Here is a 26,250-nt window from a genome sequence, read left to right as displayed (position 1 = left end):
CAAATTCAAAACGTTTTAAATTGCTGAAGTCTTTCTAATGAATTCTTTATATTAGTCTGCTTTTGGTGCAGTTATTATTTCAAAGATTTCTAAAGATTGTAATGGACGATTTTATTTAGAAACCCTTAATTCGAGTTCAATGAAACGTGCTCACAACATTTTTTATGCTTTAAACTGGGTTCTGGAAACACCAGAATCACAGCATAAAAACAGGCTAGCCATAGCATAAAAAAACTGTACTAACACTGATGTTAAAAAGCCTAAGAGAACGCCTTTTAAAACGGGGATTAAACTCAGACTTAAGGGGATAAGACATTAATTGCTAGAGAAAATAAACACATTTTTTACATTGGAGGATGGGAAAAAAAGCAAAAATGCTTTTGAACTTTGTTTAAAAATGTGTAAAAGTAGCACAAGAGTTGCGGGTATAAGTATTATAAAAGAAAAAGAATATACTATGATATAAAAAAAGGTATTTAATAACAAAGGGATCCCAATGACGAAACACAAAATAACCCCTTCTGTCGATTACTTTTATTGGTTGAAACGTTAGGACACTCATTCTCAACTTGATGAACATACACATCAAAATTTAATAAAAGTTCTTAAAGTTGTAAAGCCAACGAATACGAAAACGTTATTATAAAACTTTGGGGACAAGTGTAATCAACAGCCCAATGTTCGCTCCCTACTGATATAATAACCATACTAAATTCATATGTTAGTTAGGTACGGACAAGTGAGTTTTGGACTCCTTGGAGGAATAGATTTTAATTGCAATTAATGGAACCGATAATATCATTAATTCTTTTATTATTAAAAAATTCGAATAAGATTTAACTTTTACTAAGGCCTTTAGGTACATTTTCTTGGTCTTTCCCATTGCAATTGAGATTTTTTTTATACAATTCTTGTGACTTTTTCTGCAAAGCATAACTTTCCATCTAAATTAGCAGAGCAAGACTAAAATTTGAAATTCTATCCACCAAATATTCTTTTTAAATATTTTCTAAAGCACTGAATTCAAAGCCTTATAAACCAGGGTATATTTATTTAAAGTGGAAAAATTTAGGCTTAAAATTTCATTAATATATAATTAAAGCATAGAAACAATAAAAATGTTTTTGTAGACAGTCTTAGTTTGTGAAAAACCATAACCATGAGTCAATTTTATGAATGAAACATTACTTATCAAAATTTGTACCTAACCTTAAGTAAATATTCCCTGGGTAAAATATTTTACATTTACTTCCTCTTAGAGGAATATGATTTGAGTTTTGAAAGAGAGATAGAAAATTAAATGAGATATATTACTGCTCAAAACATTCTAATTCAACTCAATATGGGAGGGGATATAATACATCTGAAGAAATAAAGTTTGCCTCATTCTTTTCCGCCAATTAAACATAAACAGAACAGTTAAAGGCAACTAATTTTTCCTTTAGAAATAATATACCCCCATAAATTATTAAAACTTGAATGTAAATTTAAATTGTATATTTCAGGCCCTATATAAAAACATATTTCATATTAGATAGGAAAAGTTTGTTACAAAAATGACCTAAAAACCTAAATTCTTTCTATTTGCATCATAAATTTCATATAAAAGCAATGCTCTAAGGCAAAATTTTATGAACAAATTGAAGGCCAATTTTAGAGAACTTATGGTAAAAAATTTAAAGATTAAAAAATGAGATAACTATTAATCAGGGAAAAGGATTTGGCAATTTATAAAAACCTGTTTCGGCACCCAGTAAAAAATATTTGAGTCTGACAAAGTCTCATTACCTTTAGGAAATTGTTTGAGACAAAAAGGATCATTTTCACTTGAGGAAAGTTTGAAGGCAAAAAGTAAATATAGAAGGTGTCATATCTTTTTCCCTGAAGATAATAATCTATTCTAATCTAAGAATGCATCTACCCAATTAAAACAAGGATGCATCAATGCAAAAAAAAACAAGTTTCAACATTTTAAAAACCTTTCTGGTAATTATTACAAGCAAAAATAGTTTTTTTTGTAAGTATTCAAAATAAACTTTTTTTCTTCAGTAAACTTGGCAGCAAAATTATGAGTCTAAAACTGTAAGGCTGTTAACATAAAATTTTGTGAAATAAGAATACTTGAGAACAATTCAATCCATTGTCTTTTATTTGAATATGATTGAGGAAAGCCAAAAACTGGTAACAATGTTCTTAAAACAGGGAGAGATATTTAATCTGAAGAATAACTATATTGCCTATGAATTTACCAATGCTTTTTTAATATTCTTAAAACATGCTTCATTTGAAGGGAATAACGATTTTATTAGACTGATAAATTAGAGGAAAAATAGATTTTCTTCGGGTATAATATCCCTTTCTGTTCTAAAAACCCCTTAGACAAAAATATTTCTAAATATTCGTCTGTATAATTTTTTCTTCTGTAAAATAAGCTCTTTTGGTTAGGTATGATAAATTTGAAATTGAGTCCCCTTTTTAATGATAGGAAATATCAAGCAATGATTGAGTTTAGATGAAATGTATTTTAATGTTAATATTGATTGATAGTTAAATAACAATTATTTTTCACTATTACATATAATAATTAAATCATAAATTTACATGAAAACAATGGTTAATGACTGGCTGATAACTTTATGTTCAGTCCATTTAACAATATCAAAAACAAAGAATAGGATTAAATAAAATTTACACATTGTGGTTAAGGTTACTTTTAAGTTACAAGTCCTAATTCCCTTTCTCAATTTTATTGAAAAAAGGGTGAGTACCTAGCTTTTTTAACACTATTATCTAATAAAAGAATGCCTATCTTTTGTCTTTGATATTTACATGTATTAAGAGAAGAAAAGCATTATTATATTATCATTATTAGAATGGCGATTGGTAATTTTTGTAATTTTATCATCAATTGTACAAGGTCGGCATAACGGACAGTTCCTGACAAAATTTTTGATCACTTTTTATTCGAGAATATAATTGTATAAAAGCTTTGCTTCAACTCTGCTATCTTGTGACTTTCTGATATTGCTTGATCAAATTCTTATATTTCAGCAGGCTAATTTAGTTTTTTTCTTCTGATGTTTTGTAGTTTGTGACGTACTCGGCGGCGTGCAGGCTTTCCTTGCCTGACCTGTGTTTGCAGGGTTTAACTCAAAAACCGCGCGTAAATAACATGCGCCAAAATATTTTACGCGGGAATATTTTCCGCCATTTTTATGCGTGAATAGTAGATTTTGTTGGGGTAGAAAAATATACCATGTTATGTCACGCCTAAAATATAGGCGCACTTTCTGAGTACACTTTTATTTTGCACGCACATTAAGAGTGTGCAAAAACAAAGCTTTTACAATATATTCTCATTTTTCTCTTTTTTTAAAGTGTGTATCTCTCACTCTTTCTCTCCATTTATCACCACTTCATTGTATTATCCATTTTTTAAAATGTTCTACGTTAAAGACACTGAGAATTTTGTTACATTTATTTCACTAACCGATTATTTTATGATTCTAGTTTTTTGTTTATTTGTTATTTTTCTTTAATTATTTTCTGTGTGTATAAGTGAGCTGCTCTGTGACTCACTTAAACTCTTTGTTAAGCATAAAATTCTCTATTTGGTGTTTTTGTGTAGACATTGCCGTTGTGAACTCGCTTTGGTTCATCCAGAATATAGGAACCTTGACGTATATCAAAAGTAAAACATCTTTCTAATGGATACAGAATATACGACATACGTGTTTATTATGGCAGGTGAAAAATTGTCGTCAATATAGGTTGCTAACATGGACATAATTTATTTATCAGTTCGTTCATCCAGTAGGAATGGAGGGGATGGGAAAAAGAGGGTTGATATCTTATGACTATAAGCATAATATACTTCATTTTGTAATATTTCGGTGGTTAATTTTAGGTAAAATTGTTATTTTTTGGTTATATTTTACTTTTGATAATCCTGCCTTCATCCTTCTTTCTCATTCTATAAACGATGAACATAACGAGCAGGATGGCACACAGGAGGCCCACAACTGCTCCACCAATAACGGCCGCCAGGATTCCTGAAATAATAAGAAAACGTTAATTTCTTAAGTGAATTATGTAAAAATTATGTTATTTAATAAAAATAGTTGAAATTTTTAGACATAATTTTTTTTTGCGAAGGGGACATAACATTGAACTGTAAATTACACCAGTACCCATAGTTTAATAAACACGTTCACTCATTCGATGATGTAAAAGCTTTGGGTACTTAACTTAATTCTTAATTGGTTGCTTCAAAAGATCAGTGTCCAAGCTTTTCAACTAAAAATTTTAATCTACAGAAGACAAGCGGACATAAGTTTTAGAAAAGCTTAAGTATAGGTATTCTAAATAATCTCTCGAAAATCCGTCTTTTTATGTAAGTTACATAATCGTCTTATGAATATGAAATGAACATTATTCAAAACTAAAGTGTATCTACATCACAGTATAATATTCCTAACACTACAAGATAATAAACAGTGATACTATAACCTCAGAAATTCTAAAACCCGCCTATAAAGTTGCATCAAATCTTCAAAATCTGATGTGCACTTTGAAATATGAATATATTTAGCATATAAAGATATGGGTTGTTAGTTCAATAGTACAAAAATTACTTTTATCAAAAAGCTTATGAAAGTTAAAAAGACTATTTTCATGAAACGATTAGACTTAAATAGGAATCTTTAGTAGATTTCTTCAATAAGAAGGAAAAAGGACCAAAAAATTTGTTGAAACACATAAATGAGAAATTTGATAAAATAAAAGTTGATTATAGCGAAAGAGTAAATTTTAAAGACTTTATTTCGATAAATACAAATAATTTTTTCATAAGATTACTTTCTTTTAGAAAATTTTATAAGAATACTTCTCTATATCTTTAGAATACAGTTGCATTTATTGAGTACAAAGTATTGGTGAATGCATATCAAAACAGTTTTTTTTTCAAAAATATTTTATTTGCAACATGCATAAAAAGGGTGGTTTTTCTTGTGTATGTGTCGAAAAGGGGACTATCCACGAACAAGAGCAAGTGAGTTTATAAGCACCTTCCAGCACTGATTCTAAATGTTTTTTTTGGTGAATATACTAAGGTAATGTTTAATATCGTTATATACTAAAAAAATTAAGTTTCACCATGGTTTTCTATAAACAAAACTTTGAGATGTTAAGCATTCTTTGACAAAATATCATCAAATGTTTTGTTGGGTTCAAAAGTTTAAATAAAATAATATGCCAAAACATAATCAAATGCTATAAATTACAAAAGTAAAATAATAAAACTGTTTACAATATTTTAAGTTACCATTCCTTTTTCTGAATTAACATTTTTCATCAAAAAAGTTTACTTTTGTGCCACAGCAGTTTGACCTCAACAAAACATTTGATGATATTTAGTCACAAAATGTCTAACATTTCAAAGTTTTATTCATATAAAACCATGGTGAAACCAAACTTTTTAAACCTTGCTCTTGTTCGTGGATAGTCCCCTTTAGTAAAAGTTGGTGATACCATTATTTATTTCAAGCTCTAATCTTACATTCTTAAAAGAAAATCTATTACAATCTAGTCTCAAGAAATGACTTAAAATCAAATTCTTTCATGATTGGCCAAAATTCTCAACCTTCTTCTGGGCGGTTTACCTCAAAGTGCACAGAACCCCTCCCCTTATTTTGAAATAAATTGAAATTGACCGCAGGTTTAGGCCCAAAAGGTAGGGACCCCCGCAGGGGTTAGCATAAAGAAAAAAACAAACGTTATAATTTAATTTTAATTAATCTTTGCTTCATAACGAAACTATTCGTTTAGATATACTTTAAAAATACATACAATATCATATTCATATGTGTTTAAATTTTTCTGATATGAATTAAATCGTCCTAATTATTTTGATATAATTGGGGTACTTGTATTACATATGTTTTTAATTTTAATGTTGAAATTTTTCATGACTTCAATACATTCAAAATTCTACATTTTTATGATACAAGATATGTTAACATTAATTGATAGGAAAGTGTGATATGTAAAAAGGCTTTATCATTGAGACAAATTATTGGCTGTTATGTTTAAGTTTTTTTATTAGATAAAATAACTTAGGTATTGTGCTTTAATAGACCATAAACTTGATCACTAAATTTGTTTTAAGTATGTTTAGATTTAAGCAGGGACAAGGGACCAGGATTATGACAAACAATTATAAATGAAAATTTTTCCACAAACCACTTCCTTCTTACAATATTATATGCCACATAAATTCATCAATTTCAAATGGAATCATTTTACTAAATTACGATCCCTGGGTTTTAAGAAAAGAAATTAAAGTTGGGCATACCTGGCTGTGCGAAGAAAGACACAGGTCTGTTGGTCGGTACTGTGTCTGTAATAATGGGCGGCTGCGCGGCTGGCTGCTCCCGCTCGGGAACAGAGGGACGGGCAGTTGATGAGTCCTCAGGCACAATGGGGAAGTAGGGACTTTGTGTAGCGGGGTTACCTGAAAAAATATGAATATTAAAAAGATATATAGAGGCGGCAGGGGTACGTTAAAAGTTTTCGTTTCAATCTGTATTAAGATCAGATGTTTACTAAAAATATCCATTAGGCAGCGATTTATATATTTTTTTATTTTTATGATTTCTCTTGGGAGTGGTGGTACCCTCCCCCCAATAAGCTATAAACATTCCAAGGATGTATGAGAAGACACACTGTAAAGGAAAACCATATTGGTTGAGCAGACAGCGAGATCCTTTAGGGGAAAATAAATTTCAAGAGATTCCGTAAAAAAGGTATCAAGTAAACATAAAAACATCCTAAAAAAGAACTTAACTATTGACATTAAAACAAAACTTTTTCTTCGATTTTGTGTCTAAAGTGTATTTTTTAAATTTGCAAACCGTTTGATCAAATTTGAAAAAAAAAGAGGAAAAGGTAAAAGTTATTTTTTAAAAGTCCTATAAACCTACCGCTTTGTGGTGGAGGCTGTGGCTGAGGATTGATGAAATCAGGAACATTGTTGACAGGAGACTCTGGTTGATCAATAGAAATATTGTCATCAGTATCATCATCATAATTGTACGGAGGATAGTCTTCATCATAATAGTCCTTGTCATCAGAAGGTTTAGTGGGCTTGTTCTTTCCACTTGTCGGCCAACCTAGATAGAGAATTCGAATTATTAACTCTGAGGAAAAGTCAAAATAACACTATTGTTGACAACTGGCCCTTTAATTGCACACCATTGTCTAAAAGTCTTAATTGTGCACAGAATTAAGTTGTGCTTGTAATTGACCAAAGCATTTCACCTAAACTAACTGTTTTTGTCGGGCATCTACATTAACTTTACTTTCCAACAACGAATAGAGCTTTATCAATGGATGGAAATGGTTTACCTGGATCAAAGCTAGCTCCACCATTGTTGCCGGAGCTACCTCCAAACTGATCCCCGCCAAATGTTTGATCAGGCGTCCAAATATCTCCCCCGCCAGTGTTATGGTCCTCGATAACAATGGGGGGTGATTGTGTAGTAGTGGTGGTGGTGGTTTGGGGGGTGCGCTGGGGGGTGGAGGGAATATTGAGAGATGGGTTGCCCCCGAATGGATACTGCTCCAAATCATCGTCTTCTAAATAAGATAAAGTAATTATGAAGCGAAGGTAGAAAATATTTTCTACAGGATCACTTAATAAAAATTCAAAATATAAACGTAATTTGCCTTTTACTACTTCAAAATTAATTTTTTTCCAAGCAAGCATAGTTTTATCATATAGATTAATTTAAGTCGATATTAGTATAAATAACGAAAAGTCTTAGAAGACATAACTTATAATTGTTAGGTATAAATATTCTAATTAACTGATCAAATTGATTTAGCTATACTAAATGTACGACTAAATATATTTCTAAAAAAATCTATAAAGAATAGACTTTTGTTTCACTACAATGAATTAATCATTTATCTTTCTTCTCAAGTACCTATTATAATAGCTTAAGTAGGTAACAAAACAACGTTTCCCTAGAGGTCGTCTTTTAGCTTAACCAATTCAATAAACTAATATATTTCACTAAAAATGGTTTAAAAACAATACCTGCCCCACCAGAGCCTTCGACTCCGCCGTCAAAAGCATCAATTGGAAGACCGCCAGAGGATGATCCGCCTCCGATAGGCAGACCACCACCCTGTCCACCTCCCAGGGGTATGGACGCGTCTCCGGACCCCTCGAAGAAGTCTTCATCATCTGTGATTCCTACAAAAGTAATCCATTTGCAAGCAAAGCATGTTTAACATCTGATTAGGTACCTATCATATGTAGTTCTCCTCTATAGCTAACGTGTTTTCGTCTGTATTTAAGTGAAATGGATATATTATTACTTGGATGTTACACCAAATTTTCATGTTTTCTAATGAAGTTAACTCGCAGCGGGCTAAATTTAAGATCCTCCCCATCCACCCTCCTTGCCCCATTCCCTCACCGTCTACTGAATGAACGAGCTGACCAATTAATGATTTTCATGTTAGATACCTAAGTTACCGACAACTTTTCGCCTGTCATAATTCCACGTATATTCTTTATCAATAGTAGGTGAACAAATGGGCCATAATAAAGCAAACGCTGTGTAAGGATAAAGGACATATTGTACTTATAGACTAGCTACGCTACACGAGATATATTTCTGTACCTGGGCGGACAAAGTTGAATTTGCTGGAGTCGATGCCACCAAATGATGGCTGGTTGAAAGTATCTGCGCCCCAGTTATTGTTTTTATTCTTGTTTTTGTTTCCCCCTCCGGCTTGATCTATGAACCCTGGCACATTATTATACTTGTATTACTTTGTCTATTTAGTGGTATTTTTAAAACAACACATATAAGAGCAATTTAATGATATGCCAGTCTAACTCTTCGAAGAAATATATAATATATTTTAAATAGTTCTATATTTTAAATAGCGGGCAATAGTTCTAAGAGAAATAATTTAGGACCATTGAAAGAAAACGACGTAGCGGGTTTCGTCGTATTTTCACAAGTAGCTTTGATCTTTAGTTTAGGTAAATGTTAATGATTGCCCCGCTAGATTAGGAAATTGGCTCCGCAGCAGGGTTGGAGCCCCCCGCATGAGCTAGTAATAAGATCCAATTATTCTAAGTAAAAATTTTTAAAAGCAAAGTAATTTCAGTATTTGCCTGTGTTTCCAGAGCTGCCGGCAGGTCCAGTTGAGCCGCCATTCACATCCCCGCTGTCATAATCTCCATAATCACCATAATCTTCGTCATCTCCTCCTGAGCCCTGAAATAAAAAAATAGGTAATTTTGCGGATTTTAACAGAACTCTATGGAAATTGCACTATACTGTACATTTAATCCTATTAAAAGAGTATTAAGGTTTTTGACTGTAGCTTAAGATTTCGATAACCAAAGGATCGATTGAAATCTCTATTTTAGTGAATCTTTGCATAGGTCCCGGGATAAATTTAAGCTATTTATTCTTTTTAGATTTAAGTATAGGCATGGTTTTATGCTATTTTTCTGCTTTTCCAACTTCTTTGAAAATAGAGATCCTATATGCTAGGGTTGCATCCGCTAATATCCTATTTTTTGTCTGAAGCTATATTTCTCGGAAATTCTAAGTTTGAAAGGTTTGGGGTGGATTCAGGCTTTTTTCCTTACCTTCCACCTCCTCCCCTGTATGCTAGTGGTGAAGCAACTAATACTAATGATAAAATATCCAAAAAATTGTGCCTATCATTAAGAAAAGAATAAATCCAGCTCTAATCCTGTGCAGTAGAATTGTTAAAGTTTGGGAGAAAACATTTGATTTCCAATTCTTTTGTAGAGCCAGAGAAAGAAGGATGAGAATAATAAACACAATATAACTAGATGCTCCTTCAGACCCCAAAATTCGTCAAACTTGAAACAAAATCATAGCAGACAAACTAGGGATGGCAATCTGTCAAATTTTTGGACCGGATTCGGATCCGTCCGGATTCTTATTTTTGGCGGATTCCGGATTCTAGCAAAATTTTAAAAGGCTTTTTAAAAAAATTATTAGGTGCTACATATGTTCAAAAAATTAATGTTCTTGGTGTTCTCTATAATTCACTTCCGAAAATCGAACCAGATTTTAAAAGATTTTATATATAATGATGATAATCTTTGCCTTCAAAAAAAGGGAGTTGAAAGACACTAATTTTAGCCTACCAAATAAAGAATCCGAATCCGCTATTAAAAAACGGATTCCGGATTCGGATTCCAAAATTGACCAAAAATTGGGCGGATTCCGGATCCCAGATTCGGATACGGATTGCCAACCCTAAGACAAACACATTTGCAATGTACGATACAATTTCTAGAAATCTAGCTTTTATCCTAAGGAATTCAACTATTCATAGCTGACTTATTATAGCTAGGTTTTGTAATTTGCTTCACACTACACTACGAAAGAAATTATAAGTACATGGTATTATTTACCCAAGAAAAGTTTTTTTTTAAAAGAATCAAATCTGTTCACAATTTCAACCAATACCATGGCCGTGTTTTTCTTCTTGTTATTCTATTGGCTGATTTAGAGAATGTGTCTAAATTATCTCCATTATCGAAATTTTTAGTTGAGTTAGTTTGTATCTTAAAATATTAGATATTATAGAGATAAATTAGACTGATAATTAGTTCTTAATGATTCATCTCTACTGGCTTCCAAAACTATTACTATCTGCTGGATTAGAACCGGGTGTCAGCCATATTGAAAAATTATGTATTACATTTCACACAATTTTCCATAAATATTAAGGCCCTCGGGGCTAACAGAACTGGTTTTAAATAAAGCTTATATTAGATTTTTTATTTAGTGGCTTCGAACCAAAATAGATTTCTGTTGTATTTAAATATAACTAATAAATTCCCCTTATTTGATTACTCAATAACTATAGGTCTTCTTTTAATATATAAAACTTAATGGAATGCACCCTGTAATGTGCAAAAAGGGGTTTCAATACAAAAAAATAATCTAGAACTAAGGGCATAATCATTAACATAATTTCACAAATCTAGAATCATATACTACCTACTATATTTTTTCCCTTTTTGATAATAATTAAGGATAGAGTAAAAATTAAAAATCACATATTTATCTTTGTAATAAAGTAAAAGGATGTCTGTTTTTACCCAAGGATCTCGCTAACCATTGAACCGATATGGTTCTTTTTTTAGTTTAGCTTCTCACAGGTCCTGGGAAGGTTTTTAGCTATTTGGAGGAAGGGTAACAACACCCTCCGAAGAAAAAACGTAAAATATAAAAATTCATAAGAACCGCCCAGCGGATATTTTTGATAAACCGCAGATCTTAACATAGATTGTAATATAAACATTTTTCGTGCCCCTAGAGTCCTCTAGTGGCTTATTTGCTACTATTTATTTTTAGTAAAAGAATACTTAGGAAATATCATAACATATTTGTATCACGAAAGTTAAAAGCAAAAAAAGTAAAATATTTTATCAAGTAAGGTTTCTTGGTAGTATAATAGATGTTAATAAATACAATACAAAAAAATTTGCATATTCAAAACATTCAAGTCTCCACAAAATATGAAACAAAGCAGGAATGCAGGGAGGGGACAATACAAGTTTAATAAATCTTTTTCCAACACAGAAGACAATCCTTGGTTACTTGAAAATATTGGTATTAGTTGTGAAGGGGGGGGGGGGGGGGATTAATTCATCTAACTTTGACCTATCCCTCTCTCTAGGATTAAGGACAAGATGACAAATGACATTTCTTCTAGTATGCCCTTGTTGACTATCTTTAAAAAATTTACGATGTTATTTGTTTATTTTAAATAGCACACAAATAACCGCCGTTTCTTCACAGTTCCACATTGTACCCCAATTATACAACTGCCATGCCAAATTTAAGCGTTCTCCTCATGATTAGAAGTCTTACAAAAAAAGTAAACCCCCCCCCCCACCCTTCTCAAATGCAATTATAATTACAAATTTTCGTGAACATAGAGGCTAAGATTATATGCCAGCTGCAGTTTTCCCTTAACTTGTTGGCAAATCAGAGGTGAATGGTTTAAAAACATCATTTGATACTTGTCATTTATTACAGTAACATTAACATGCTTTAATTCATAAAAATAATGTGAAATGTATAAAATTACTATTCTTTAAATAGTTTTCCCCAAGTGTTGTGTCCCTGTTTGAATTCTTGGCTCATTTTCTAAATATTTGCTACTTACTTTTTTTTCTTTTTAAAAAAAGCTTTAAAGTTGTTTTTAATGAAATTCGCTGAAGGGGCTAGGACAGGTCTTTTCAACTACGCAAAAAATGTGCAGATAATATTTTCTGCATGAAATATGAATTTGCAAACTTGATGCGAAATTTCGAATAATAACTTTAATTAATAACACATTTTTAACAAATTTCTTCAATTTATAATCAGATCACATAAAATGATTATCTTTGGGTATGGAAAATACATTTTGGTTAATATCCTCTTTCTTATTCGTCTGAATATAGGGTAAGACGGGGGAAGTTTCGGTAAGGGGCTATTTTCGGTAATTTCGACCTACCTTCATTAAATGACCTTTTTCTTCATGTTCCTTTCAAATGACAGAAAATTTTTTTGTGAGATGAATAATAAGGGTACTTATTGGGTCTCAAAGTCGGACGAAAAATTTTTTTTTCAAAAATTTTTTAGTAGGTGTGTAAAGATCGACGTACACAAAAATTGGTAAGACCTAGAGCTGATCCGTAAAGACCTTTTGAACTAAGAATTGCCCGCTCTTTCTAAATCTGTTGAGAGCTTTAAAATCGGGGTAATATTTTTTTCAAAAATGACCAAAGTTGGCGCCGGGGGAAATTTCGGTAATTTCAAAAGAAATTAAAATTCAATTTTTAAGGTCATGTTTTCATGTTTTCTTTTGTCAAATCTATTATTCCATATGGACTTTTTAAGAATTAGGCCTAAAAATGAATAGAACAGATAAAAAACAAACAAAAAAATTAATTTTATTTTTTGAAGCAAATTTTTGCGAGGAAAAAATCAAAATTTCTGGTCCTTTGAAAAAAAATATTTTTGACATAGGAGGAATAGTCCGATCTTTATGATTTTTTTTGTGGTTAATCCCAATAACCTATACTAATTATGATTTTTTACGCTTGTTTGGTCGTTTGGCCTTTTTTCATCGATTTTTTTAAGGTTAAAATGTAGTCAAGATTTTTTGCAAAGATGACACTTTTGCTTCAAATTCGATTATTGAGTTCAATTTTTAATCAATTTTCATGTTTTTTGGTCTAAATCTATAGTTCAATGTGAGCTTTTTTAGGATCAGGCCTAAAAAGTAATAAAATACGTTTTTTTCTTATATTAATTTCAAGTTTAAAAAAAAAAAAATTTTCGAAAAAAAAAATCGAAAATTAGCGTCTTTCAAAAAAATTCATTTTTAACATAGAAGGAATAGTCCGATCATTGTGAATTTTTTTGTGGATAATCCCTATAACCTATACTAATTATGATTATTTATGTTCGACTGGCCGTTTGGCCGTTTTTCATCGATTTTTTTTAGGTTGAAAAAAATTACCGAAAATTCCCCCGCTGGTGGGAAATTTTCGGTAACTTTTTTGCGGTCAATTTCGGCAAACTTCTAAAAGTCCTAGGATAACGTCCTTTTAGGACCTGATAATCCTTTCCATAAGCTTTCTACCGGTTTTGGTTTCATTTGAAAATATTAATATTTACCCCATTTTTTTCCAAAAAAAACCCCGAAAAAATACCGAAATTTCCCCCCCCCCCCTTACCCTAACAATTTATGTGTGTTTAAAACACATTTATCCCTAACCCCCTAATGATTTTGATTCTCGTGATTTCCAGTATGGCTTCGAAACCGATTAATATCCGCTGGATTAAAACCGGTACATAGTCTCACTGAAAAATCATTTATTAGAGACAGATTTCCACGAATATTAACATAAAAAGCATAAAATAAATACCAGTTTTGTTAGACATGGCTTTCTGCAAATCGGGACTAACAAAACAAGACTTTTAATCATATAAGGGGGGGGGCGAAAGTGACACTTTTTGAAACCAAAACTAAAAGTCAAAGGAACTCAACTAAAAAAAGTGTTACAGGTCTGACATTTTGCATGGCAGTTGCTTTATAGGGGTACAATATGGAACTGTGAAAAAACGGCGGCGCAACCGCCGAAAACCGCCGAGAAAAGGCAACAAAAATTTTTTAGTTTCTTAGTTTTGGTTTCAAAAAGTGTCACTTTCGCCCCCCCCCTTTTTCATTTTAATATCCGCGGAGAGCTTTCTATACTACAATGTGATAAAAAAACTAATATTTTACCGGCAAACCAACAGATTCCCGCGGCTAAATGAAATTTTTTACTTATTTTCATGCAAGGTATTTAGTATCTATGCACTTGTCTTCTCTTGTTTAGAGTAAGTTAGAGTAATCTTCCCCGTAAAATAGAGTGTTTTTTTCAGTAATGTGGGGTAATTTTATAATGTATAGAATCATTATATTTGAAGTTTTATTAAAAGCGAAGCTTTTCTATAATTAGGGTCGGTCCGTCCGTCCGTACGTCCGTCCGTCCGTACGTCCGTCCGTCACGGATAGCTTTTTTCGTTAATTTAGGCATGTTAGAATTGTCCTATCGATTTCAAATTTTGCATGGTGATTCCTATAGTAGTTAGGTACGATTTGGAAAGCGTAGCAACTCTATAATCATTACCAAAATGTCCGTACGTCCATTTTAAACATGTTAATTTTTTTACTTTTTTAAATAGCTTTTTTAGTTAATTTAGGCATGTTAGAATTGTCCTATCGATTTAAAATTTTGCATGGTGATTCCTGTAATAGTTAGGTACGAGTTAGAAAGCGTAGCAACTCAATAATCATTACCAGAATGTCCGTACGTCCATTTTAAACATGATGATTTTTTTAACATTTTTAACAACAAATTTGTATGTGACCTAATTTTCCGATTGGTCTGATTTTTTGTAAACTGATTCCTAGGACAACAAGGTACAATATTATAAGCGAAGCAACTCTATAATCAAGTCCTAAAAATGTAAGTATGTCCATGATCATTATCCTGTATCATTATCCTGTATCAAACAAATTTGCTTTGACTCTTATACATTCGCATTCTGATTATTTAGTTCTGACATTATACAAGTGTTAATGTCCATTTGTCCTACCGTTTCAGAGCTTCGCTTTTATGGATGTTGTCATCCTTGTTGTATTACAAATCGATCCATTTATGTTTGAATATGTTTAATGGTAAGTTCTACTGGGATCTAAAGGGATAAGACAATGTACATTCCCAATAATACACAAAATTACCAATCTGTAGATAGCAATTAGAAGTTAAAACGTTTGGACATTCAACTTAATAAACCAACCAATCAAAATTTAATAAAGGTCACTAAAGTTTTAAAGACAACGAATTAGAAAATGTTATTATAAAATTTTGTGATATAGAGTAATATACAGCCCATTGTCCCCTTCCTCCCTGTATGTTACAGATCATTTCAGAACCTCTTATATTTTAAAGCATTTGTAAGCTATTTGAATAACACCCCTCATTTAAAACAATCAAGTATCATTCTAGTAGTTAACTCTAATATGTGCTTAAAAGATAGTATGATTTGATCTCAGTATGGAATACTTGAGCATACGTGGGCTTATAGCCTTTCCACTACTTTCCTCACAAAATTAAGACATTTTTTCATATTCTATGTATGTTACTTTAGAGATATTCCTATTTTATACGTTTAAAATACGTTTCAGTTATACGTGCTTTCAGATGTAAAAACAGTCCAGACTTAAAACACACTTGCAACAAAGGCTTAAGATATTTAAGGAGACGTGTGTGCATAAAATTGCTTTTCTTTGCATGATTAAACTCCTTCGCCACCCAATATCAGATAAACATGAAAAAAAGTGCGGGTGTGTATACAAAATAACCACATCGTTATCAGCAATAGTAACCGTAAAAGAAACATACAATAATCTTTAAACCCTGTTCGTTTTTCCCTAAAATAATTTTGCTTTAATTCTAATAACTTTAGGATGTAAAAAATTTATTGAGGTACTAGAGCTGTAAGTAGTCAAAATGTTAAAACATCCCACTAATAATATATGGCTATTTTTGTGTACATTTTCGACGTTTTGTATGCACAACTGTAAATGACATAACCCAAGAAGTAAACAAGGACTTACAAGTGTTGAAGTCAATGTCATCACCAAAATTAAACTTCAAAAAAATCCACTAATTTAAAATCAGCTGTTTATAAAAAAAATCCTTTCAGTGTGTTGCATAGCTTCTCCTAATTTAGTTTTGCTGGTTTGTCTTTTATGATATTTTAGTACTTCATGACTTTAATAAAAGACATTAACCATATCGATTAGGTACGATTTTACTAAAATAAATACAAATTGAAAAGAAAAGAAATTTTTGAAACATTAGGAGTTAGGAGAATATTTTGACTATCGTTAAAGTTTGAAAATGTTAATTGCCGTCTTAATGTGTAAATATTTAAATCAAAGTGATTTTCAGTAAATTTTCTGAGTTTCTTACAACTCATTTATGAGCTTATGCTTTTAGAAGAGAAGTAGGATGTATGTATGTTGGTCTTTTGACTATGATCTTGATAACAACTTTACCGCTATACGTTTCATGTAAAGGTTTTCATCTAATTTAGTGGAGTAGCTCAACCCACCCAATATTAAGAGGCCCATGAAATAAATATCTGTTTTAAAATTTATATTTCTGAAACCTAAATAAAACCTAATGAAGGAGAGTCCAGTTTTTATAATGTTCTATAATGTTCTTAGCCTTGTGGCCTCTATGGGCGAAGGCACTAGTTTAAAGACACTAGAACTTATATGTTTCAAATGAGAATATAATAAGCTACCGTAAAAATAGCATTAACTTTTATTTAGTTTGTAAAACATATTCGCTGTACGTTGCATATATTTTTATTACACAAATTTTATCCGATGCTTAATCCAGATAGGACAATTATACTAAAAAATAAAATAAAATCAGCTCGTACAAAATGTAGGGTGGAATGAGACATTAGCTTTAATCTTTTCTTTTGATAAGCCAAAAATATCAGTCTCTATTTATTGATAATAAAAGAAAATCTAGGGTTTTAATACTACTAAAAAGCATGAATTGTGCATTGTAATACAGAAGGCTTTTTTTAAACAAAATATCTATCCCTATCCGATGTTAGTAGGGGGAAATCTGGGCTAATTTTGTAATAAAATGCTACTAAATGTCCCTCACCTATGCAATCTATATGAGGCTTACACATTAAGATATATAAGTTTTCCGGAATTTTAATGTTAGGGGGAGATTTGAAATCTGCATCAAATTTTAAGGATTTTTTTTATAAAATTCGTTTTTTGTATAGTTCTTTATCTAAAAGCGGAAATGCATTTTAAGTTAATTAATTTTGACCAATAGGATAGGTGGATTTTAAACTACCTGCGCTCTAATTGGTTGAATGATGTACGCCATCCAATCAGAGCGCAGATTTTTTAAATCCACCAATCACAGATGCCAAAATTAATTAACTTAAAATGCATTTCCGCTTTTAGATAAAGAATTATAGAAAAAACGAATTTTATAAAAAATCCTCAAAATTTGATGCAGATTTCAAATCTCCCCCTAACTTTAAATTTTCGGAAAACTTATATATCTTATTACACATGGATCAGTAATCTTAAGGGAAAGGACAATGGAGGAAAAATTGTTGTTCATCTCCATGCGGATAAACAAAATTACCCCTTCTTTACAACACAATTATTAGTGGAAAGTTTAGGCAATGCTTATTTGAACCAACCAATCAGCAGAATGGGAGAGTATGTTCAAAAAACTTTGGATAACAGTATAATGTGTGGTCTAATGACCCCTCCCTACCTGACTAAAAATCATACAATAAAAATCGCCTCTATTTAGTTATCCAAATAAAAATCCTAGGCAAAGTTTTATCATCATGATTTATCCCGTTAGTTCTAGAAGTATGATAAACATTAGAGTAGATATTATTAAACTAATTTAAAATCAATAAATGATACTTCAATTTTTCTTTGAAGTAAACTTAGCTTAAAATGAAATAAAGCCTATTATGATTTTTTAAAATTATCTATAGCTAAAAATAAATGTAAGAGTAAAAATCCTCTCAGTATACTTAACTAGCTATTTCAGTGACCTATTTTCTAATTAAAGAGACACCGTCCTCCTGCTTGTTTATTTATTTTGATAGTAAATAATCACAGCTTATTTTAGCCTGGACTAGGATGCCATTGTACAGTGACAGAGGAATTCTTAAACCCAGTCAAGATTTGAAAAGGAATGCAAGAAATTTGCTCAATTAGGTTTACTCAGAGTGTGGTAATATGTTATACTAGCGGCTACGCCCCTAGAGGCCTCTATATTAAGGTAGGACGTCGCCAAATCTAACTTTCAATTAGTTTAGAAAGAAAAAAGAAAGAAAAAAGAGGGATGATAACCTCCCACAAAATAGTTATAAACCTTCCCAGAACCTATAAAAAGCTACATTGTAAAGGAGTCTAACAAGATGAAATAAAATGAAGTTCCCAAAGCTTTATAACGAAAACATTAAAATAAAATTAAGAATAACAAAACACTTCTTTGTGTATATAACAAGAACAATAAAGTAAAGAAGAAGCGCAGTAATAACCAATGCATTACAATAAAACATAAAATTAAATTAAGAATAACAAAACACTTCTTTGTGTATATAACAAGAATAAGAAAGTTAATGAGTAGCGCAGTACCAACTAGATAAAAACTATTTCTAAGGAGGAACAGGGAACAATAAACTATCATACATTAATTAAAGATATAGAAAATCTTAAAATAGGTTTAGTTATTGAAATACTCCGAGTGCTGTTAAGTTAATATAAGTTTTCATTCTATGAATAATGAATATAATTTAAAGGTAAGCACTTTTATAAACTACTTATACTCTGATAATCCCTTGAATAGAATGATATACATATACAAGGACGATGGGACGTACATACGAAACCTAGGATTAGAGTAGCTGCGCTACTAAAAATAACATTTAAGGTAAAGAGATTAACAGACAGATATTTGGATAATTTTCATATATCAATTATCACCTCTTTGTTTGTAATGTAAGTAGTATCATTAAAATCTTTCTTTTTCAACATAGCTGGATTTTTAAGTAATGATACATATATTTACAATTTTAAAGTATTTCTACATTGAAAAAGTCAGGTATACAAGACACAAGACAAGCTAGCAGATTAAATTGCCTAGAGCCATCACATGAACTTTGTGAAGTTTATCTAAATGAATCGGTTCAGTAGTTATTGAGATTAGACTAAAAACTCTTGCTACTTTATATAATAGGATAAAGTTTTTATGCCTGTCCGTTAAGACTACTGATCCGTTTGAGTTTCACATTTACGTGAACATCGTATAGATTCAGAATTGGAGTTTGTCTATTTTATTTCTAAACGTTAGAAGGTTCAATGCTATTTTTCTGTTCCTCCATTCATCCTCCAAATGTTTGTTATGTTATAGAATTTTCAGAACCTAAAAATATCTAAATCTCATTTAATTTCATGATATTAATCAAATCTAATTTCTTTAGCTTTGACAGAAATTCTCTTCTAACTTAATGCAGATTCGCTTTTAAACTTAGTTAAATATTCACAAAACAAGGACAATAACATTCATCAATCAATGCATAGCGTAGTCATAATATAAGAACATTTTAGGTACATATCATAATAAAATGCAACGATCCCAAAAAAATTCTTCATAGAATACAAATAGCCTTAACAGCTGTTTAAACTATATACGTTTATCCGTTTGGCCAGCAGCTGCCTGTAAGGCACTTAGTTTTTAGGAACTCTTGGATTCCATTACTATATCTTTACACGAGTTGAACTAGATCCAAAAATGTTAGCAAATTTTTTAAAATATCAATAAATAAAATATAAAAATGATTTCTTAATCAATTTACCGGATAAGTTCAAAAATAATGTATAGAGTAGCTGAACAACTATTTAACTTTTTCGTGTCTGACATTCAAATTTACCCTAAAGTTTAAAATATTTTTTTGCAAATGTATTCATGGAGCCTTTCTATTCTTTAAAGCATGTAAAGTTTGGAATAAGGAGATATAATAGTAAAAATAATAAATAGGATGGGCAAAAACAAATGGATTAGAACCGGTTCTAAAAAAATGAAAATCATGTATAGTATCTTATTATAGCCATTTTTCTACGAATAGTAAAAAATCGTAATATTAATACATTTTGTTAGCCCGGTCCTTCGGCACCTCTGGGCTTTGCTGGTTTTAATCTTGTTTTTTTTTCATTTCAATTTCCGCGAAAAGCTGTCTATAGTACGATGCGATAAACAACTATTATTACATTATTCTCAAAATATCTTATTGGGTCTAATCATATTTCCCTTTATTTTTAATAATATATGTCTCTCTTGGTGATTTTAAGTTTCGGCTGAAAGAAAAGAAAGGTATATTTATCCATATTTAGACCTTCTTTAACAACATGCGAAGCATCTTTATATCAATTAAATTGGTTTATATCTTTGGAAATTAAAAAAGACATAGAAATTGAATAGTATCTTCATATTCAAAAAAAGGCTTTTCATTAATCTTATTATAATGATAATGGTTACGTTGGCTTAACAACTTTGGGGACTTTTATTGAATCTTGATTGTTTGGCTCATTAAGTGAAGTGTCCAAACTTTTCAACCACTAGTTGTAATGTACAGAAGGGGCAATTTTGTGTATCATCATTGGGGATGTACATTAATATACCTTAAGATCCCTGATTAAAGCTACTGACTCTACCTTAATATGGATATTTTCTTCCTTGTTAAAAATCCAATTCAGCCTTATTGTCTGAATATTTCATTGCAAGGTTTTTGTCAACACAGGGTTGCAAGGATAGAAATTTTGGATCATGGAAAGAAAACAAAGTCATTCCTAATTAGGACATAAGTCACTGGAAATTGATCTAAGGAAGGCTACTTATGTCCTTCATCTAACAAAATCTAACTTAAGGGAGGTGACTTATGTCCTTTGTCTGACAAATTCTTACATTAGGAAGGCTGCTTATGTCCTTCATCTTGCAAAACATAGCAAATTCTTGCAAAACATAGCAAATTCTTGGAAAACTTAGCTTTTCTGTCCTTCACATAGCTAATTCTTGCAAAACATAGCAAATTCTTACAAAACATAGCAAATTCTTGCAAAACATTGCAAATTCTTACAAAACATAGCAAATTCTTGCAAAACATAGCAAATTCTTACAAAACATAGCAAATTCTTGCAAAACATAGCAAATTCTTAAAAAAACATAGCAAATTCTTGCAAAACATAGCTAATTCTTGCAAAACATAGCAAATTCTTGTAAAACATAGCAAATTCTTGCAAAACATAGCAAATTCTTACAAAACATAGCAAATTCTTGCAAAACATAGCAAATTCTTACAAAACATAGCAAATTCTTGCAAAACATAGCTAATTCTTGCAAAACATAGCAAATTCTTACAAAACATAGCAAATTCTTGAAAAACTTAGCTTTTCTGTCCTTCACATAGCTAATTCTTGCAAAACATAGCAAATTCTTACAAAACATAGCAAATTCTTGCAAAACATAGCAAATTCTTACAAAACATAGCAAATTCTTGCAAAACATAGCAAATTCTTACAAAACATAGCAAATTCTTGCAAAACATAGCAAATTCTTGCAAAACATAGCAAATTCTTGCAAAACATAGCAAATTCTTGCAAAACATAGCAAATTCTTACAAAACATAGCAAATTCTTGCAAAACATAGCTAATTCTTGCAAAACATAGCAAATTCTTGTAAAACATAGCTAATTCTTGCAAAACATAGCAAATTCTTACAAAACATAGCAAATTCTTGCAAAACATAGCAAATTCTTACAAAACATAGCAAATTCTTGCAAAACATAGCTAATTCTTGCAAAACATAGCAAATTCTTACAAAACATAGCAAATTCTTGGAAAACTTAGCTTTTCTGTCCTTCACATAGCTAATTCTTACAAAACATAGCAAATTCTTGCAAAATATTGCAAATTCTTACAAAATATAGCAAATTCTTGCAAAACATAGCAAATTCTTGCAAAACATTGCAAATTCTTACAAAACATAGCAAATTCTTGGAAAACTTAGCTTTTCTGTCCTTCACATAGCAAATTCTTGCAAAACATTGCAAATTCTTACAAAAAATAGCAAATTCTTGCAAAACATAGCAAATTCTTACAAAACATAGCAAATTCTTGGAAAACTTAGCTTTTCTGTCCTTCACATAGCTAATTCTTGCGAAACATAGCAAATTCTTACAAAACATAGCAAATTCTTGCAAAACATTGCAAATTCTTACAAAACATAGCAAATTCTTGCAAAACATAGCTAATTCTTGCAAAACATAGCTAATTCTTACAAAACATAGCAAATTCTTGCAAAACATGGCAAATTCTTGCAAAACATAGCAAATTCTTGCAAAACATAGCAAATTCTTACAAAACATAGCAAATTCTTGCAAAACATAGCAAATTCTTGCAAAACATAGCAAATTCTTGCAAAACATAGCAAATTCTTGCAAAACATAGCAAATTCTTACAAAACATAGCAAATTCTTGCAAAACATAGCAAATTCTAACAAAACATAGCAAATTCTTAGAAAACTTAGCTTTTCTGTCCTTCACATAGCTAATTCTTGCAAAACATAGCAAATTCTAACAAAACATAGCAAATTCTTGGAAAACTTAGCTTTTCTGTCCTTCACATAGCTAATTCTTGCAAAACAAAGCAAATTCTTGCAAAACATAGCTAATTCTTGCAAAACATAGCAAATTCTTACAAAACATAGCAAATTCTTGCAAAACATTGCAAATTCTTACAAAACATAGCAAATTCTTGCAAAACATAGCAAATTCTTACAAAACATAGCTAATTCTTGCAAAACATAGCAAATTCTTGCAAAACATAGCAAATTCTTGCAAAACACAGCAAATTCTTGCAAAACATAGCAAATTCTTGCAAAACATAGCAAATTCTTGCAAAACATAGCAAATTCTTGCAAAACACAGCAAATTCTTACAAAACATGGCAAATTCTTGCAAAATATAGCAAATTCTTACAAAACATAGCAAATTCTTGCAAAACATAGCAAATTCTTACAAAACATAGCAAATTCTTGCAAAACATAGCAAATTCTTGCAAAACATAGCAAATTCTTGCAAAACATAGCAAATTCTTGGAAAACTTAGCTTTTCTGTCCTTAACATAGCTATTTCTTGCAAAACATAGCAAATTCTTACAAAACATAGCAAATTCTTGCAAAAAATTGCAAATTCTTACAAAACATAGCTAATTCTTGCAAAACATAGCAAATTCTTGGAAAACTTAGCTTTTCTATCCTTCACATAGCTAATTCTTGCAAAACATAGCAAATTCTTACAAAACTTAGCAAATTCTTGCAAAACATTGCAAATTCTTACAAAACATAGCAAATTCTTGCAAAACATAGCAAATTCTTACAAAACGTAGCAAATTCTTGCAAAACATAGCAAATTCTTACAAAACATAGCAAATTCTTGCAAAACATAGCAAATTCTTACAAAACATAGCAAATTCTTACAAAATGTAGCAAATTCTTGCAAAACATAGCAAATTCTTAGAAAACTTAGCTTTTCTGTCCTTCACATAGCTAATTCTTGCAAAACATAGCAAATTGTTACAAAACATAGCAAATTAAACATTGCAAATTCTTACAAAACATAGCAAATTCTTGCAAAACATAGCAAATTCTTACAAAACATAGCAAATTCTTGCAAAACATAGCTAATTCTTGCAAAACATAGCAAATTCTTGTAAAACATAGCTAATTCTTGCAAAACATAGCAAATTCTTACAAAACATAGCAAATTCTTGCAAAACATAGCTAATTCTTACAAAACATAGCAAATTCTTGCAAAACATAGCTAATTCTTGCAAAACATAGCAAATTCTTAACAAAACATAGCAAATTCTTGCAAAACATAGCAAATTCTTACAAAACATAGCTAATTCTTGCAAAAACATAGCAAATTCTTGCAAAACATAGCAAATTCTTGCAAAACACAGCAAATTCTTGCAAAACATAGCTAATTCTTGCAAAACATAGCAAATTCTTGCAAAACATAGCAAATTCTTACAAAACATAGCAAATTCTTGCAAAAAATTGCAAATTCTTACAAAACATAGCTAATTCTTGCAAAACATAGCAAATTCTTACCAAAACATAGCTAATTCTTGCAAAACATAGCAAATTCTTGCAAAATATAGCAAATTCTTGCAAAACATAGCAAATTCTTGCAAAACATAGCTAATTCTTGCAAAACATAGCAAATTCTTGGAAAACTTAGCTTTTCTGTCCTTCACATAGCTAATTCTTGCAAAACATAGCAAATTCTTACAAAACTTAGCAAATTCTTGCAAAAGATTGCAAATTCTTACAAAACTTAGCAAATTCTTGCAAAACATAGCAAATTCTTACAAAACGTAGCAAATTCTTGCAAAACATAGCAAATCTTACAAAACATAGCAAATTCCTTGCAAAACATAGCAAATTCTTACAAAACATAGCAAATTCTTACAAAATGTAGCAAATCTTGCAAAACATAGCAAATTCTTGCAAAAAGGGTCCCAAACTCAAAACAAATTTTCAGCGCGATGTGTCCTTGGTATCGGCTGTAAGATTTGGGAAATGGTTCGAATCCTTAGTAAATTTGGCTAAGTCCAAAAATTATTTTGACACTTAGTCAAATTTTTGAACTGAGAGGACACCAGGTCGAAATATAGAAAATAAAGTGTAAAAAAATTTTGGGACTTGTCCTAAGGATTTGAACCATTTCCCAAATCTTACCGTCGGTACCAAGGACACCAGTTCACCATATCTTGAGAACCGGTGGTCGGATCGTGCTGAAAATTCGTTTTTGAGTTTGGGACCCTCATTGTATGAATTTGCCATGTTTTGCAAGAAGTTGCTATGTTTTGCAAGAATTTGCTATGTTTTGTAAGAATTTGCTATGTTTTGCAAGAATTAGCTATGTTTTGTAAGAATTTGCTATGTTTTGCAAGAATTAGCTATGTTTTGTAAGAATTTGCAATGTTTTGCAAGAATTTGCCATGTTTTGTAAGAATTTGCTATGTTTTGCAAGAATTAGCTATGTGAAGGACAGAAAAGCTAAGTTTTCTAAGAATTTGCCATATTTTGCAAGAATTTGCTATGTTTTGCAAGAATTTGCTATGTTTTGCAAGAATTTTGCTATGTGAAGGACAGATAAGCTAAGTTTTCTAAGAATTTGCTATGTTTTGTAAGAATTTGCTATGTTTTGCAAGAATTTGCTATGTTTTGTAAGAATTTGCTATGTTTTGCAAGAATTTGCTATGTTTTGTAAGATTTGCTATGTTTTGCAAGAATTTGCTATGTTTTGCAAGAATTTGCCATGTTTTGCAAGAATTTGCTATGTGAAGGACAGATAAGCTAAGTTTTCTAAGAATTTGCTATGTTTTGCAAGAATTTGCTATGTTTTGTAAGAATTTGCTAGTTTTGCAGGAATTTGCTATGTTTGCAAGAATTTGCTATGTGAAGGACAGATAAGCTAAGTTTTCCAAGAATTTGCTATGTTTTGCAAGAATTTGCTATGTTAAGGACAAAAAAGCTAAGTTTTCCAAGAATTGCTATGTTTTGCAAGAATTTGCTATGTTTTGCAAGAATTTGCAATGTTTTGCAGGAATTTGCTATGTTTTGCAAGAATTTGCTATGTTTTGTAAGAATTTGCAATGTTTTGCAAGAATTTGCTATGTTTTGTAAGAATTTGCTATGTTTTGCAAGAATTAGCTATGTGAAGGACAGAAAAGCTAAGTTTTCTAAGAATTTGCTATGTTTTGTAAGAATTTGCTATGTTTTGCAAGAATTTGCTATGTTTTGTAAGAATTTGCTATGTTTTGTAAGAATTTGCTATGTTTTGCAAGAATTTGCTATGTTTTGTAAGAATTTGCAATGTTTTGCAAGAATTTGCTATGTTTTGCAAGAATTTGCTATGTTTTGTAAGAATTTGCTATGTTTTGCAAGAATTTGCTATGTTTTGCAAGAATTTGCTATGTTTTGCAAGAATTAGCT

General features: G+C 30.8%; 1 protein-coding gene across 1 annotated transcript in view; it reads right to left on the bottom strand.

Moving 5' to 3' along the window:
* Window positions 1–1,482: 1,482 nt before the first annotated feature.
* The window catches only part of LOC145312884 (uncharacterized), a 35,226-nt gene continuing 10,458 nt past the window's right edge, over window positions 1,483–26,250 (bottom strand). The window contains exons 3-10 of the mRNA XM_080152111.1: window positions 9,194–9,296; window positions 8,691–8,816; window positions 8,099–8,257; window positions 7,405–7,635; window positions 6,981–7,169; window positions 6,353–6,511; window positions 3,954–4,052; window positions 1,483–3,674 (exon numbers count right to left, since the gene is read on the bottom strand). Coding sequence (XP_080008237.1) covers window positions 3,592–3,674; window positions 3,954–4,052; window positions 6,353–6,511; window positions 6,981–7,169; window positions 7,405–7,635; window positions 8,099–8,257; window positions 8,691–8,816; window positions 9,194–9,296 — 1,149 coding nt within the window. The 3' untranslated portion in view covers window positions 1,483–3,591. The remainder of the gene's footprint in view (window positions 3,675–3,953; window positions 4,053–6,352; window positions 6,512–6,980; window positions 7,170–7,404; window positions 7,636–8,098; window positions 8,258–8,690; window positions 8,817–9,193; window positions 9,297–26,250) is intronic.

The sequence above is a fragment of the Acartia tonsa genome, chromosome 1 (genome assembly GCF_053477335.1).
Source record: "Acartia tonsa isolate MP-2025a chromosome 1, ASM5347733v1, whole genome shotgun sequence".
Classification (NCBI taxonomy): domain Eukaryota; kingdom Metazoa; phylum Arthropoda; class Copepoda; order Calanoida; family Acartiidae; genus Acartia; species Acartia tonsa.
The sequence above is the reverse complement of the archived record's forward strand: the minus strand, read 5'-3'. Positions and strand labels throughout refer to the sequence as shown.